At 38.9% G+C, this 16,360-nt stretch overlaps 1 protein-coding gene across 13 annotated transcripts in view; it reads left to right on the forward strand.

Annotated features, from left to right (window-relative positions):
• The window catches only part of RC3H1 (ring finger and CCCH-type domains 1), a 79,907-nt gene that overhangs the window by 34,963 nt on the left and 28,584 nt on the right, over positions 1 to 16,360 (forward strand). For all 13 annotated transcript variants that reach the window (XM_062602388.1, XM_062602386.1, XM_062602385.1 and 10 more), the window contains 10 exons: positions 1,393 to 1,513; positions 2,850 to 3,089; positions 3,502 to 3,677; positions 4,529 to 4,729; positions 5,831 to 5,963; positions 8,209 to 8,327; positions 10,359 to 10,471; positions 13,757 to 14,038; positions 14,377 to 14,594; positions 15,978 to 16,354. In XM_062602388.1, coding sequence (XP_062458372.1) covers positions 1,393 to 1,513; positions 2,850 to 3,089; positions 3,502 to 3,677; positions 4,529 to 4,729; positions 5,831 to 5,963; positions 8,209 to 8,327; positions 10,359 to 10,471; positions 13,757 to 14,038; positions 14,377 to 14,594; positions 15,978 to 16,354 — 1,980 coding nt within the window. The remainder of the gene's footprint in view (positions 1 to 1,392; positions 1,514 to 2,849; positions 3,090 to 3,501; positions 3,678 to 4,528; positions 4,730 to 5,830; positions 5,964 to 8,208; positions 8,328 to 10,358; positions 10,472 to 13,756; positions 14,039 to 14,376; positions 14,595 to 15,977; positions 16,355 to 16,360) is intronic.

A 16,360-nucleotide genomic window follows, 5' to 3' on the forward strand; every position in this document is an offset into this window, starting at 1 on the left:
TGATACAGACTATCTTGGTTATGTTAGTTTTGGAGTGGTATCAACTCTCTTAGTTGTAGCTGATTATCTTATGCTCAGAGACTGGTTTTGTGGGGTTTTTTTGGTGGTGGTGGTTTGGGTTTTTTTTTTGTCACCTGCTGTAAAAATAAGAGTTATGCAGCTAGTAATTTTATTTTGCAGTGTGTGTCACATGAGCAACTAGGCATTCACAGTTATCGAAGTGTGTCACATTCTACAAGTTTGATCACGATTGAAAGTTTACTTTCTATTAATATTGTTAGGAAAGCTCCTGTCCACACTGATGATGTCAACCATGTATGTATGTGTGTGTATGTATAAATGTTATATATATTCACTGCTTGTATTTGCTGCTGCCATCATAATACTCTACACATGGCTGGGTTGCACGTAAAGGTTAGTGGGTTTGTAGCTGTCTTTAACTCAAGCATTAAAGGCTTGTGCTTTTAGATTGAGGGCCTGGGTTGGTGCCTGTAAGCAGTGGGATAGCGATTGACTTGAAAATAGAAGTTGAAGTCTGAGATTTGTTTGCACTTCATTAGCATATGCAAAAGGTGCCAGTGTTTAGTCTTCTGAGAACATCCAGTTCTCTATTCTCATATATTGAGTTGCTTGCTGAATAGTGATGTTGAGAAACATTAGTACAGTGCTATACTGCACCCAGTAAGTTTGTTTAAAGCTTCAAGAATTTAATGAGAAGGAAAAAAAAAAAGTAACTGGTGGGGAAGGGTGGTCCAATGACCCTTTGAAAAATCCTGATTTCTGAGGAATGCTTGGATGAAGAAGCAAATGCCAGCAACCCCTTCCCTCCCCCCACCCCAAAAATAAACAACTCAAAAAAACCCACCAAACCCCATCAACACTCACACAAACCCAAACCAAGCAGAAAACCAAACAAATCAGTGCAAAGCGAGCAAAACCAAAACCACCAAAGAATGTAACTGTAACTTGGTCGAACCAGGATTCATCTGATTTTGTCTGAATATTTTTATTTTTTAGGTTGGTTGGTTTTGGCCAGGCAGCTTTGGGGATGCCTCAATATGTATGTTACTTCAGTCAAAGTTTGTTGTTAAAGGAAATGCAGCGTTTCTTGTGTAGTTTTTTTATTGAGGAATGAGTCTTCTGCTTCTAGTTCCTGTCAGCCACTACATAAAAAGTCTACTAAACGTAAATTCTTTTGTCTTCATTTTCACTGGTTTGTTTGGGTTTTTTTGTTTTTTAATTTGTTCATTGATCAAGCTGAAACAGTGCTTACTGATATGTAAAAAATACAGATGGGGAACAAAACAAAAAATGCTTGATATTAACAAGTGTTTGTAAATAAGACTGCCATTTACACATATTCATTGTAGATGTGCATGCATCTCTTTTCAGGTTCCTGAGCAGCAGCCAATTACTTTATGTAGTGGAGCTGAAGATACCAAGCATTATGAGGAGGGCAAGAAATGTGTGGAAGAACTGGCACTGTACCTCAAACCACTCAGCAGCGCAAGAGGTAGTTCCTGCATTGTTTCATTTGAAAATGAAAGCTGGAAACAAGATGCAAAACAAACTAGGAAATTATTAGTCTGTTTGTAAACTGGTTATAAACCTAGTTTAAAAACAAATTGAAACAAATTTCTTAAGCATTAAGATTATGTTTTCACAACAGAGGGGAATGGGGATCATGGAATTTAAAGGTGTCATGTCAAAATTAATACTGAGGAAAGGCTGAGGTGTTAGGCAGAGATATTTGGCTGTAGTAAGTTGAGACAAACTTTGTAAACTGAGAGTTGACCTCTGTAGAGTAAGTAAAAGTCATTATTTTTTTTGTGGTCTCCTTTGCTTTGAGATAACTGTAGCAATGAAATTTGTTTGTAGAGGAGGATTAAACAGAAACAAGAAAATTACTGCATATAGGATATAGAAGAGAAATAAGTAATAATCTTTTTATTCAAGATCCATGCAAGAGCTGAGTCAATATGAGTAATTGTAATTCAGCAAAACTGTGCTGGGTTCAAGAGTATGGATTTCATCTATATTGCATATGGTGGACGTAGAAGATCTGTCAACCCAAGTAGTAGAGATGAGCATCATGGGTGTCAGGTTTTCAAAAATGAATTTTTACAAAAAACTGTCTCAAGCTTTTTCCACCCAGTACAGCGTGACCGCAGTATCACTCCGAGTAAAAATGGTCCAACAAACGAGCTCTGTGCTATTGAATGAACTCAGTATGACAGCCATATGTCTAGTGAGTCACTTGTTCTTTAACCTGGTTTAGTGGCTTCCAGCATGGTTGAGAAGCACAGGTTTTGCACATAATTAAGCATCACCTAGATCAATTTGAACTCGCATGCATGCTCAGTTTGGCTTGGCCAAAGCAGTGGAGGTACCAAATACAGACAACAAACTGTCTTGTGAAAACAGACAAATGTCAAAGAAAGCAGTCATCTGTGAAGCTCATGAATATAGGGAAGGACTGTGTTATGATTCTACCCTCGAGATGACACCTGGGAAATCCGTATGGAAGGGTGCAAGACAGACTGCCAAAAATGGGGAAAGAATTCATTGGAGGCTGCACTTTCTGAGGAAGCCAAATCAGTGAATGACAGAACCTTAAACCTGTGGGAAAGCCAACTCCCAGGAACTGTTTGCTTTTAATGTTGAGTAAAATAAAAAAGACAAAAATGAACTTCTGAAATGGCTTCTCTAATGATCCATTTAATAAAGTGGACTTTATTAAAGGAGAACTAGGTTTGTGCATCTACAGTACAATGGTTGAAGACTGGCGCAATAAGAGGAGATATGAGGTAGTTAATTATTACCTTTTTTCTGCTTCACTTTGTTTCAAGGTGTGGGTCTTAACAGTACTACTCAGAGCGTGCTAAGTCGTCCCATGCAAAGGAAACTTGTGACATTAGTTCATTGCCAGCTAGTGGAGGAAGAAGGGCGAATCAGAGCTATGCGTGCAGCACGGTCACTTGGTGAAAGAACAGTCACAGAGCTCATTCTTCAGCATCAAAATCCTCAGCAGCTCTCTTCCAACCTCTGGGCTGCAGTGAGAGCCAGAGGGTGCCAATTCCTTGGACCAGGTAGGTAACTACTTCTATGCTAGAAGCGATTTAGAATTGAGGAGGATTGAGGGTGTCAAATTCCTGAGTGATTTGATTAGTCAGTGGCTTAATTTTTTTAATAGTAGGCCTTCAGAATTAATGATGTATCTCTTGGGCTGCTGTCATAGACTTTCTTGTATTTTTAGTTCTTTTGCAAGTATTTTATGAAGCATTATTCTAGTGATAAGATAAAATGGAAAGCAGTTTCTTGCTTATTGTTCTTTGACGAGTAAGACCCTTCTGGAAAAACAAGGTTACTAGAAAAGACTGGACATGGCTTCCTTCATTTATAGCTGGTGTCCCACTTGTAGGGAGACAACTGTGCAGAAATCTTTCTTGGTCTTCTCTTATCCTTTTTGTCTTTTTCTTTACATCTCCCCTTCCCCACCAGCAATGCAAGAGGAGGCTTTAAAGCTAGTTCTCCTGGCTCTGGAAGATGGATCTGCTTTATCACGGAAGGTCTTGGTTCTCTTTGTGGTTCAGAGGCTAGAGCCGCGATTTCCTCAGGCTTCTAAAACTAGCATTGGGCATGTTGTCCAGCTTCTTTACAGAGCCTCGTGCTTCAAGGTATGAAGATGATTCTGCTTGGAGATTTCATAATGCTGTGGAAACTGTTGTTTTTCAGTCTCAATTTTCATTGTCCTGTAACATTAAATGTACCTAAAAATATACGTAGTTACAGAAAGTATTAATCATTAAATACCAGATGGGGACTTCTTTGGAGATACAGCTGCTCTTTGTCATTCAGTTCTTTGTTGTACAGCTATAATAGCTATATAAGCTGAAATAGCAGCTTCAGACTGTAAAGCTTGACTGTCCAAGTTTAATAGATGCACATAATAGATAACAAACACTGTATGTAAGTCAACATAACTGTCTCTCTAGAAGAGGTGTAAAGCTGGAAAATCCCTGGTTCTGTTGAGTGGTGATGTAGTTAGAAACAAAGAAATAAGAGGTTCTTGGATATCAGAGTTGTATAAAGAGAATTTAAGCTGCTTAATGCTCAGTTTAAATGTTGTGCACTTTTCGCTAAACAAGGAGAAAAATGCTTTGTTGCTGCTGATTGTACCCTCAAATAAAATTCTGCAATACAAACAAAATACCTTGACTGGAGAAGTAAAGTGTGGATACTGTCAAGTCATTTAGGAAGTGTGACACTACAACCAGTGTCAGGGTCAGGGTTTCAGTAAATTATGTTTGGTATCCATTTCATAGAGGTTTTGGTTTATGAAGAAGGAATTTTAGTAGCAACTAGCATTCACTGCATAGTGTCATAGTTCGGTTTAGTTTGCGGGAGAAAGAACTTGCTTGCTGACTGAAGATTTCCCATGCTTTGGACTTTACATAATCTCTGCATACATAATGTCTGGATTATCCTGCTTAATCGTATTTGTATTTGGCTTGTTTCTTCCCACTAGGTGACAAAACGAGATGAGGATTCCTCCCTGATGCAACTGAAGGAGGAATTTCGGACTTACGAAGCTCTGAGAAGGGAACATGATTCCCAGATAGTTCAAATAGCCATGGAAGCAGGTTTACGCATTGCACCAGATCAGTGGTCCTCACTGTTATACGGAGACCAGTCTCACAAATCCCACATGCAGTCTATCATTGACAAGGTAAAGCTACCTAAAATCAGCCCAGTCTAACTTGTTTGCAGCTGTTGTAGATGTAAATGCTTGGGCACAATCTGTAAATCCATGCTACATGTGTACTTGCCTTACCTATTAATAATTTGCCCTCTTATTTCAGCCATACCAGCTTTTGAAGTAACTAGCATATATATTTGTAATCTCATTTCTTCTGCTGTCCTGCCACCTCTTTCAACGTTACCGCTTTCTGCGCATGGGAAGCCATAAAGGTTAGCTACACAGCTGAGCTATGTCGTTCCTGAACAGCCAATAACTGCAAATTTAGTAACAGAGATTAATGGTTCATGTTTCCAGGCAGAAAGGTAGTGCGTAAACTGAAAAAAATAAAGGATTATTCAGCCCCCTGTCTATACCTGAAGTGTGAAAGAGAGGTAGAAGCACATTTCTTAAATGAAATTACTTGGCCTTTAGAAATGCCCAGATGTCTTTTTGTTTAGAGGGAGCATAGGATAAATAGGCTTTTAAGATAGAAGACTGACATGTAAGTGCCTAAATTAGGTGAGGAAAATGGAACCTTGTTGAGATTGGTCTGCTGTATATTTATGCCTTTGTCTCCCTTTTCAGGTGTCCTGCCAGAAATCTCTGGAAGGATTTAGGCAGAATTAAAGGATTTTAAATACTGAAGTTGTGTGATGCTAGTAAATGGAACATTGCTAGTTGTCTTTGTCCTTCAACCAACTTACTCATTATTGTCTGCTCTACTCAGTTTAAAGCAGGGTGTAAACTCATCAGTTTGAAGATACTAGACTCTTCAGAAATCTAATTAAATGGTTTCTAATATTTATTTTTTTTCTGGGTGCCAGCACAACACAGAGGTTATATCGTAAGAAATAATACCAGCCTTTATTTTGTCTATTTAAAGCTGTATTTTAACCTGCAGTGTCAAAGAACTGTGTGTCCTTAATACCAGAGAAGGAATTTAATAGAAATTGCTGACTGAAATGGGCTTATGTGAAACACATTTCACTCCAGTTTTGGAAGACAGCTCTTGTGAGCGTGTGGAGCAGCCTTCAGAAACCATAAGGATCAATTTGCCTGTAGAAAGTTAATTATTATAATTTTTTTAAGTTGCAGACCCCAGCCTCATTTGCACAGAGTGTTCAGGAATTAACTATTGCTCTTCAGAGGACTGGAGATCCAGCTAACCTGAATCGCCTTCGACCCCACTTAGAGCTCCTAGCAAATATCGATCCCAGTCCAGGTAAGTCTAGATGGTTTATAAAACCTCTTAGCAAGAGGAGCTTAACTCTCTTACAAGATTGGAACCTGTTCAGTAAGTTGAAGGAAGCATCCTCTGATTCATGATCTTAAGATTCTTGAGTGGTACTCATAATCAGCCTTAGAACGGCAGTAATCTGTGTGAGGAACTGAACTGTTCTGAAACTAAAATAGGTTCAAAAGTTTGACAGGAATAATTTTGCTACTCCCCTGAAAAAAAATTCCTTGTTTGATAGTGCTGGGTGAGCATAGATGAGGATGTTAAATACATGTAATCCTGTGAGGTTGCATGGTCTACACTTGATATTGGGCAATGCTAACTCGGGGTGGCGGAAGGGAGTTAGCCACAGTCTTGCCTTCCTCCTTTTCCCCTTTCTTTGGTACGCATGCTGCTGTTTGAAACAAGGTTTGAAAAGAAACAGGAAGATAGATAGAACCACTGTTCTTAATGCAGAGCCTTAGCTGTCTGCTATACTCCAAGATAACTTTATCTCTCCAGTTCTTTACCAGAGCAAATAATTTGTTTACAAATCAGGGAAAGCCTTCAAGAAACCACTACCCGATGAAGGGTTTCTATTAACTTATCTAATATTTTTGTCTTTGTTTCAGGAATTCTGTGTGTTAGCTTTTAATCAAAGGTCTCTAGCCTACAAACATTGTGCTTGGAAGGCTCTCTTAGAAACAGCCTAAAATCATAAGGCATCTTCTCTGTAAATTATTTTGGATTCCAAAGTAGAACTTTGATAGTTTGAATAGACAGAAGCTGGGCAAAAAATTGAATCTAGTAAAAAAAAGATTTGTTATCACAGGGATTTTAGTATTTTTCTTATTAATATGTAATTCTGAAAAGGTGTGAAAGTCTGGACTTAGATTTTATTTCCCCATTACATTGTCTCCAACTTAAGATGTTGATAGAGGAGAGAAAAATTGAAATTTTGAAAAAGTCAGCAGCACTGTGAGGATGGATCACCTGATGGAGAGGAAGGGGCAGAATGGGGAGTGCTGTGGCAGAAATTTTGGTTTATACCTGTTATTAATATTGATTTTAAAAATTCTGTCAGAATAGCATGAAGGCTTAAACTGTGGCTTCGGGAGAATAACAGTTGTAGTTTTTCGTTTCTGTTTGTTTAAGCAAGAAAAAAATTTTTACCCTTCAAATAAGGACCAGTTGTACTTCACAGGTAACAGAGATGTAGTACTTTCTACCCAGATCTTTAACAAGTCAAGGTTAAAACTGTGTGTGTACTGTAAATTTGTTAGCTGAGACTGATACATAAATTAGAATCACTAATAGCCTCACTCTGTTCCAGTAGGCAAGTCTGATCTTGATGTTTCTCTTGCTGTTTTGTTTCTTCCTTGCTGTTCTATAGATACACTGAAGTTCCTCTGGAACAACTTAGTCCTTCTAAAGAGAATAGAATGTAATTATACTAAAGATGTTGAAAGGCACTCTGAGGTCCTGTGTTTTTGCAGCAGTGTGTAGGCACATGATGGGAGTGTCATCTGCTGGAACAGATTTAACGATTAGAAAAGTAAATTGGTTAGAAGAACAAGTGCCCCTGTAGTTTAAGACTGCAGTTTATTCACACTGCTGTGTGTTAGATGGTGGTCTGTTACATAGATTTGCTTGTGACATTTTTTCATGTGAGAGGCATCAATTTCTGTTGCTCTTCAGTGACTGTGCTTGCAAGATCTAGGCCAGTGGTGGTATTTGAACAAGAATGACTTTACCTACAAGAGTCTGAATGCAAAGAGGGATTTTCAGCCTGGTTTATTTTGTTGGGTTTTGTGGGATTTTTTTGTTTTGATTTTTGTTTGGCTGGTGTTGATCAGTTGGTTATGAGGTTGCTTTTTTGTGTGTGTGTGTGGTTTTGGGGGTTGGTGTTTGTTGGTTTTTTTTTCTGTGGGGGTTGTTCTTCGCCTTTCATTATAATGTGGAGTTTGTACAGTGCATTTACTCTGGAGTTCTTGTGAGGTATGAAAGTTCTGGTGGAAGGAAATAATTTGACATGCTAATAATAGTTTTGCTGCCTCATTTGGTATTTGGTGTGGTTCAATCTTGAGTCTACAGGTAGCTTTATCATATAAGTGGTACATATCCCTAAATTAGTGCTGAATGCTTTTTATCTCATTACATGTTTTTGATAAAATCTTTTTGATCTCTTTGTACCTGGTTTTGGAAAATCCTGTTGACTTTTTATGTTCTCTCTTTGCTGTCAATGCAATAGATGCTCCACCTCCAACATGGGAACAACTGGAAAATGGACTGGTTGCTGTGAGGACTGTGGTTCATGGCTTAGTTGATTATATTCAGAATCACAGCAAGAAAGGAACAGATCAGCAACAGGTAAAAGCTAAATGGTTTAGGAAGTGTTTTCCCCTGAACATTACTGGCTGTGTTCAATAGTAGGTGTTTCCTAATGTCATCTGGAGAGATTTGTTTTGACAAGGAGCTGATTAGAAACATTACTGCTGAATGTTATCAAAAAAGTAAACAAAGAGGGGTGGGGAAGAAAACAAAACCAAAAATAAATCGAGACAAGGTACCCCCCAGTACATGCTGCATTAATTTGCACAGCTCACTAGGATGAAAAGACAATAGTCTGATCCAGTTGCAAGCTTAGGGGGATGAATAAACAACTCTCCTGACCAGAGGATGGGGAAGAGAAGCCAGGGTGCATTAGAACTATGATCTGTGGGAATTTTCTTGGGTTTGTTTTGATGTGACACATTTCAGCCAGATGGCTGTGTGTTAAGGAAATTATTCTTAAACTTTCTCATACCTTAATGGTCTGTAAAACAGAGATTTGGGAAGACTTCATATAAAGGTGTAGTCCAAATTTCTGAAACAGCTTCTTTTGTTTCAGAAACAAAACAATGATGCCAAATATGTATATTAGCCTATATCAGAGTTATCTTGCCACATGTTCCTTTGATCTCATTTCATTGTATAGCTAAGTTGATCTCAATGCTAACTGCTGCTGAGACTGTTGCCTGGCACATATTAACACTCCCTCCCTTGCTTTGGCACTGTTCCTCTTGGAGAGCTAGTTCAGGGAGCCCAACTAGTAGAAAGTTTACATCTGCCAAAAAAAAAAGCAGCAAAATTATAGTGAATTATTTATGCTAGCTTACCTTTTTGCATTCACTGGAATGTGCAATAAGCACTGTTAACCAGCAAAAGGGAAAGCAGTAGGAATACACAAGTGGAAATCAGGGTGGGAAAAACAGTGAGGGGTTTTGTTCTGCTCAGACCGTTGCCGAGACCTGGTACATGCTGTGCCACTTGGAAGGGACCCCAGAACCTCCCAAGTGGGAAAGGGGCCATCTGTTGACTATTGCACGGAGTTTTGCTGGCTGGCAGTAGTGGCCAGTATAAGTCTGTGCAGCTTATGTACTCCCTTCCTAAATCCTCTTCTCACTGCAGTAGATGGAAGGAAAGAAAAGAATCACTTTTCAAATGGCTTCTTACAGATTTACATCTTTTGGCTGAGTTTTTCAGAAAGCAATAGTTGACTTTTCCCTTGGTGAAAACTCTGATAGGGTATTTCTGCCTCCGATTTAATTCTGCCACAAAAAATGTAGGGACTCAAATGTCTTTGAGACTACCGCTGGCATTCTGTCAGAGTTTATATAGAGACTGGCAAATAAGCATTCATGCAGAGAGCAGGATTGCAGTAGGTCATTGTTTCTTGGAAAACTTAACTGAAGAGAGGTACAGAAAACTGCCTATACCCTGTTGATCTGTGTATCAGTGAGATTGCATCCTCAGCTGGTGATGGAAATAATCATTGTAGATAGTGAAGGGATTTATTTTTTTTTAGTCCAAAGGGAGGGGTGAAAGGGAATTCAACGAAAAGTAACTCAGAGATACTCAGAGTAACTCTCTGATAAAGATACTCAGAGAAGTGCTGTCTTGAGCTAACAAAAATCAAAGGAAAAGCAACTGACCAGATTGTATTTTTTATAAACTGCCACAGAGCTTCATGAATATTTGGTAAGTTCTGATTAAGCATGGTGGTTTGGTTTTTGGGTTTTTTTTTTTCAGCTTATATTGGTTTTGTCCACTTAAGTGGGTCCTGAAACATACAGCTGTGTTCCAATTAAGCTTCTGTAAGGAATTTGAATTAAAATGTTTTAAAAAAATTCGTACTGACTTAGTTGTCAAAATATCTGCTCTTGAATCTGTTAGTTCTGTTGAAGACCCAGACACAAGTACTGCTCCAGTCATTTACTTCACCATAGGTATTTCTGGAACATTTAAATTTAAGGAATTATCAATAGTTAAACATTGTGCCTTTAATAAGAGGATACATTCAGCTCTTGGTGAAGCACACTTATATTTGGATATTTCACCTGGTTTCTTTAACCTTGTCAGCCTCCTCAGCACAGCAAGTACAAGACATACATGTGCAGAGACATGAAACAGAGAGGAGGATGCCCTCGGGGGGCCAGCTGCACCTTTGCGCATTCACAGGAGGAGCTAGAAAAGTAAGTGTACCTCTCACAGTAGAAATCAATCCAGTTTTTGCTTCATTTTAGAGTTATTTATCGTATCTAGGAATGTTGAGAGGAAGCATAACTTGTCTGTTACATTAGCAGGAAATTAAATTAAAAATTCCTAACAGTCATCTCAGGTTTTTGAACTGTTCTTAAGTATAGAATATTTTGCTTTGTTCAACATTAATGCATCTCTGAAAGTTTGACCGTTATGCAGGTGTTATTTGAGATTTTGGAGGTGGGCTGTTTTTCTTAAGTGTGACTAAACATGCTGTTTGACTGCATCCATCGTGGTCACTTATTTGTGTGTACTTCTCATCTTGCCTTTATATTCAGTCAGGTTGCTGGCAGTTTTCCAGATGTAGGAGTTCTCTTGTTCTTCTGTGCTGCTAGGGCTATCCAAAAAGCTAAAAATGCACATCACAAGTTTTTTTTTGGCAACAGCTTTTCTTTGAAACTTCTTGACAGATTGCACATGCAGTAACCTCAGTGATTAAATCTGTTGTTGAAGAGTTAAAATGGTGGTCATACAAAACCTGCAGTGAATAAGCTACATTCAAGAGCAGGCCACAGCTGTTCTGAAGATCATTTTAATTATTTTTTAAAGTAAAATGGATTATTTAAGATTTAAAATATATAGTATTTATCTCTTTTATGCAGCATGTGTTACTTGTTACATGGTTTGGGGGTTAAAAGAATTTGCATCTTTCAAAGAAAATAATCAGAAGAAAACTCCAAAGTTTGGAAATGGTATACAGGCTTTTTCCACTCCATAGTCTAAAGCTTGAAGCATTGATATGGCAGTTCACTGTATAGCCAGCATGCAGTGCATAAGCAAAACGGGAAGAAAAACAGAGCAGAGCATGTGGTGTTAGAATGACAAAGGCAGTTATTCATATTAACAGAGAATAGGACTTTGGTACTTGTGTTCTGCAGAAACAGTTGGGATTTTTCCCCCTTTTGTCATGGTGTTAAAAAAATGGAGACTGGTACTGCTGGTTTGGATGGTTAACAAGGGTGGTGAGTCAGTATTAGTACCTCTGAACTAATCATGTGCATCAAGGAGGACTGTTTGTCAGCTTTGTGGGTGTAAGAGGCTTTTTTTTTTTTTAATCCAGGCTGGCTTGTATTATGTGGTTGTGTAACTCTGAGTTCCAGTTCTTCCTTGTGCCTTTTATCTTTGCTTAATTTCTTTGAGTAGATACTGCATTAGTGTTCTTCCTTTTTAAAAATGTTTAGTATGAATAATATGAATTGCTGTTGCTATGTAGTAGTTCCTCTGTGTGTGTCTCATTATATACAGCTTCACATTTGCAGGAAGGTTATGGAGAGCTGTGTGATAGTGTCTTGGATATCAAGTTATAATTTTGACTGTTTAAACAGCAGCTCATTCCCCCCTTGGCAAAGGAAAAAGACCCAGTGTGCATAAGCAAGCATTACATTTTTAGATTGTTTTTGTGTCCTGCATGTGTAGAGACAGCAACAAAAATTCTTTGGAAAAATTGAGAGAGCAGCCCTTTAAATTTATATATATATATTTTTAAGTAATTTATCATGGAGGGTGCTACATAAACTCTTCCTGTCACCTTTGATTGAAAGGGTGTCTATACACATGCACCTGTATCTCTTGAGCATACTGTTCTGTTCTAGCTGAATGAATGGGCAGGGGTGGCCAGTCCTCATCTCGCAAGTTGTGTGCAAGCCTTCCAGGAAGTCAGGAGCCGTAAGACACTGTGCCTCTAAGACACCTAATGGGATGAGGATGTCCAGAAGTATATGGTGTAGAGAACATGGCAGTGGCTTCTCAGTGTCCTTCTGCTGCCTTGCACACTTGCTTGAGTGATTTGAATGTTGAGCAGGATACCAAAGTAGAGCTGTGAGCTCAGACTAAGGAGTTCACTTTCACTCACCTCCATGTGTCCAGCTGACTTGCACAGCTGACATGAGATGCCAGAACAACTTCTGAGCAGCATATGTTAGGAAAGCTGTAGTCTGTCCATACTTAAGTGCTTTTGCTGTGGTGATAGCTCGTTTACTCCCTTTAAATACATTCTGAATTATGTCCACTGTCAACACTTTGTAGCTTGAACTTATAGTTTGATTATGTGGGTAAAGATTAATTCAACCAGGAGAAAGTTATTAAGGTGGCTAGAAGATAATCAATGAACTAATAAGACAAACAGCTCAAATGTATGTAGCAAGATTATACTTTGACTCCATACTCAGTCACATCTAAAAACCAAAATAACCACAACAGAAACACACAACAACAAAAAAATTTTTGCCTCTGTTGCATTGCTGTTAATGCTGTACATGTGGGCAAACACAAACATTATCTGAAGATGGAGTAATAGAGTATAAAGGTCCCCTTTTTCTACAGTAATATGTACCTTCCTAGTCTGTGTTACCATCTCACTTTGCTAGAAATGGAAGTGCTGTCTTCAACCCTGTAGAAGAAACAGCGTCTTACTGTGTAATACAAGCAGCAGGAGCACTCAGGCCTACAAATGTGCCCTGCCACTTATGTTCTGATACCTAAACTAATGGCAGGATGTTTAGTGGAGGACATTCGACTCTGGAATTTGCTCTCTTTGTTGCTCCAGTACTGTCAGTCTGCTGATTTTGTGGAATGTTTGTTCAGCCTTTCATGAGAAGCAGTTAGATTTTTGTAGTTACAGCGTGTTCATAGAAGTGTTTATCTCTGCAGTTGCTTACCAAATGAAGCAAACGGTATAAGCTGTGTATTGGTAAAGTAACATAAATTTTAAAAACTATGCTTTAAAAGATACCACGTGGCAATGAACACTTGGCTTATTGTTGGGCAAATAGTGCAAAAGGGAATCTTCATCTTCTGTCACTTGAATTTTCCGCTGTTAATTTCGTATCTGAATAAAATGAACTTGAATAGTCTGTGATCCTTATTCTGAAGCTTCTGTTACTGTAGGTAGTATTTTATGTGATGTTTGGGTTTGGTTTTCTTCTGTACAACTGAAATGCATATATGCACAGGATGTAAGATTGTAACCTTGCTGTGTGAAGTGTCTGTGAACTCTTGGTGTACTTGTAATTAAAAATCCATCCTTGTTCTGATTGAAACTGCTAGGAACAGTTCAAATAGCAGTGAAGTTGTAGTCTAACAGATGCTCTCACAAGGCCTTAGGAAACTTGACTTAAAACTTGAAGCTTTTGGTAGTATGTCTGTTCGAAAAAAAATTTTGAAAATGGATCTCTATTCTTTTGTTTCAATTTTTGATATATGGCTTCTTTTCTCTGAAGATTCCGTAAAATGAACAAGCGTTTGGTTCCCAGAAGACCCCTGAGTGCCTCCCTTGGCCAGCTAAATGAGGTGGGCCTGCCTTCAGGAGCTATCCTCTCAGAGGAAGGGGGAGTGGACTTGCCCAATAGGAAAACTTCTGCTCTGCCAAATGGAATTGTATCAACAGGCAGCACAGTGACGCAACTTATTTCTCGAGGGACTGACTCCAGTTATGAAACAGCTCTGAAACCAGGGAAGATGGACCATCTGAGTAGCAGTGCCCCTGGATCCCCTCCTGACTTGTACGGGTCTTTCTAACTGTTGTTTGAAGTGTCATCTGTGTAAATATGCAGTAGAAACAAACTCATTTTCTAGAAAAGAAACAGAACAAGATTTTTCTTTCAGTCTTGTGGTGATTTTTTGGTTTGTTTTGGTTTGTTTGTTTTTTTTGTTTGCTTTTAAGTGATTAAAAAGTAGAGTAGAAAATTAAAGCTAAAATGAAACTATTTTACTTCACTGTTTGCTTATATTTTAATTAGAGAAGGTGATGTAAGCCTTCAGCAGGTGGAGGATAGACTGGCTTATAGTACAGTGTGTTATATCAAGCCTTAATAAGCAGTGCCATCTTTGTACTTTTTAGGATGGAATCTGTTCCCAAGAGCTCTATTTCTGCCTTACCAGTGAACCCTCATCCTGTGCCTGCTCGGGCACCAACAGATCTGCCTTCGGTGTCAGTCACCAAGCAGTTGCAAATGGTACCACGAGGGTCTCAGTTGTATAATACTCAGCAAGCAGATATGTTTTATCAAGATCCTAGGGGAACTGCCCCACCATTTGAGCCAGCACCCTACCAACAAGGTAAGTGTAAGACCAAGCTCTCTGTCTTTCATCTTCATACTGATTTTACTCTTTCTTCCCACTCTCTCGTGTTTCTAAGCCTTCAAGTTGGAGTCTTACCTGTTATGCACATTGTAGGCACTAATGTGGTGATGACATAATAAAATGCAAATCAGCAGGCTTTTTATGCCTTGACTGAGGATGTCCATGCAGTTGAAAACAGAGGTGTATACCCATCCAGTGTAGCAACTCCTTCTTTTCTTTCAGTTCTTTCTAACTAGGCTGGATTAGGAGTCTAATATGGTAAATTTTAATTCAGTTTCTCAGGGAAAATGGAAATTGAGTTTAACCAGCAGAGGGGGTTATGCCTGAGGAGTAAAAGTACTTACGTCCTTAATGAAAAGTGTGTATTTCAGAAGTGTCTGCATATGTATGTGGTGGGTAGAGATAAGTGATACTAGAGAAGGGTGTTGCACACACTTACACAATGTAAGATTGGAGAGAGAAATTACATAATGTGAAGTCAATGTGAAGGAAAAATAAGGAATGAAAGACTGAAAGAAGTGAAAAAAAGAAGAAAAAGCCTTGGAAGAGAAGGGGGGCAGGGGAGCACCACAGTTTTTCAGAAGGTTGCAGGGTATTTTGAAGGCGGGGGGAGAGCTTACATTTGATTTTTGTGTGCAAATTAAGACCTGAGCTGCCTATGAAACTTGATGCCTGTGTTGATGATGATGTGCATGTGTTCGTGCTTGTTTTTAATTATCAAGAGATCCCAGACAGTTTCCTAAAATCTTCATGTAACTAAGGGGTGTGTTCTTAGAAGCTTTCTTCTTAGTTCTTTGAAGTGATTCACAGTATGAAATTTCTTTCTGCTGTTCAAGAGGTAGAACAAATCCTTAGGTAAATTGTAATTAATCCACGTTCCTCTACACAGGCAATGGCTCTGATATTTTGGGACAAATTGAATTTCAGTTGCATGGATGCAGATGTACAGGCTAAACTTCAGTTTGCTTTTTAAGTCTTATCTAGCTAAAAGCATTTATGCCAATCTGCAGGTACATTCTAACGAGTTACTTGTTTGGCATGCTAGCAGGACTGCGATAGACTCGGTCTTACCACCTTTTCTCTAGCTGGTGTAAGCTTTATGCCTTGCTGGTATCTTATTTAGGTAATTGAACCCTGTCACTTGAGCTTTGTATCATGTTTTGCTTTTCTGTGGTTAGTTTTTTAGTAGAAATACCAGTTAGACAGTGGGCAAACAACAAATGTGAATTAATTTATACCCTTATCTTCATGATACTTGTAGACTGGAGTATTTGAAACAATTCTGTTTTGTGGTCAACTGTGATAATCACTTTATCTCATTTGTGGATTTGTTTTTGTATTCCTCTTGCCTTCTTTCAGGAGTTTACTATCCCACTCAGTCCATGTCTCGCTTTGTCCGACCTCCTCCATCAGTTCCTGAACCTGGTCCACCTTATTTAGACCATTACCCACCCTACCTTCAGGATCGTGTGGTGAGCCCACAGTACACACAGCCGCAGCAGTATCCTCCTATGGGACAACCCATATACCCACCTCACTATGACAGTCGTCGTGTATATCCCCCTGTCCAGCCATATCAGCGAGAGGAGGTTGTCCGAGGAAGCCCTGTACCCATTGAAATTCCACAAGCAGCTGTACCCTCCTACATACCTGAATCAAGAGACAGATACCAGCAAACAGAGGGTTATTGCCCAGTGACTCCACATCTAGGTCAGATCAGACCTTCATGCCACAGGGTATGA

The sequence above is a fragment of the Pezoporus occidentalis genome, unplaced genomic scaffold (genome assembly GCF_034315485.1).
Source record: "Pezoporus occidentalis ecotype Australia unplaced genomic scaffold, CSIRO_AGI_Poc_V1 ctg76, whole genome shotgun sequence".
In the NCBI taxonomy this organism is placed as follows: domain Eukaryota; kingdom Metazoa; phylum Chordata; class Aves; order Psittaciformes; family Psittacidae; genus Pezoporus; species Pezoporus occidentalis.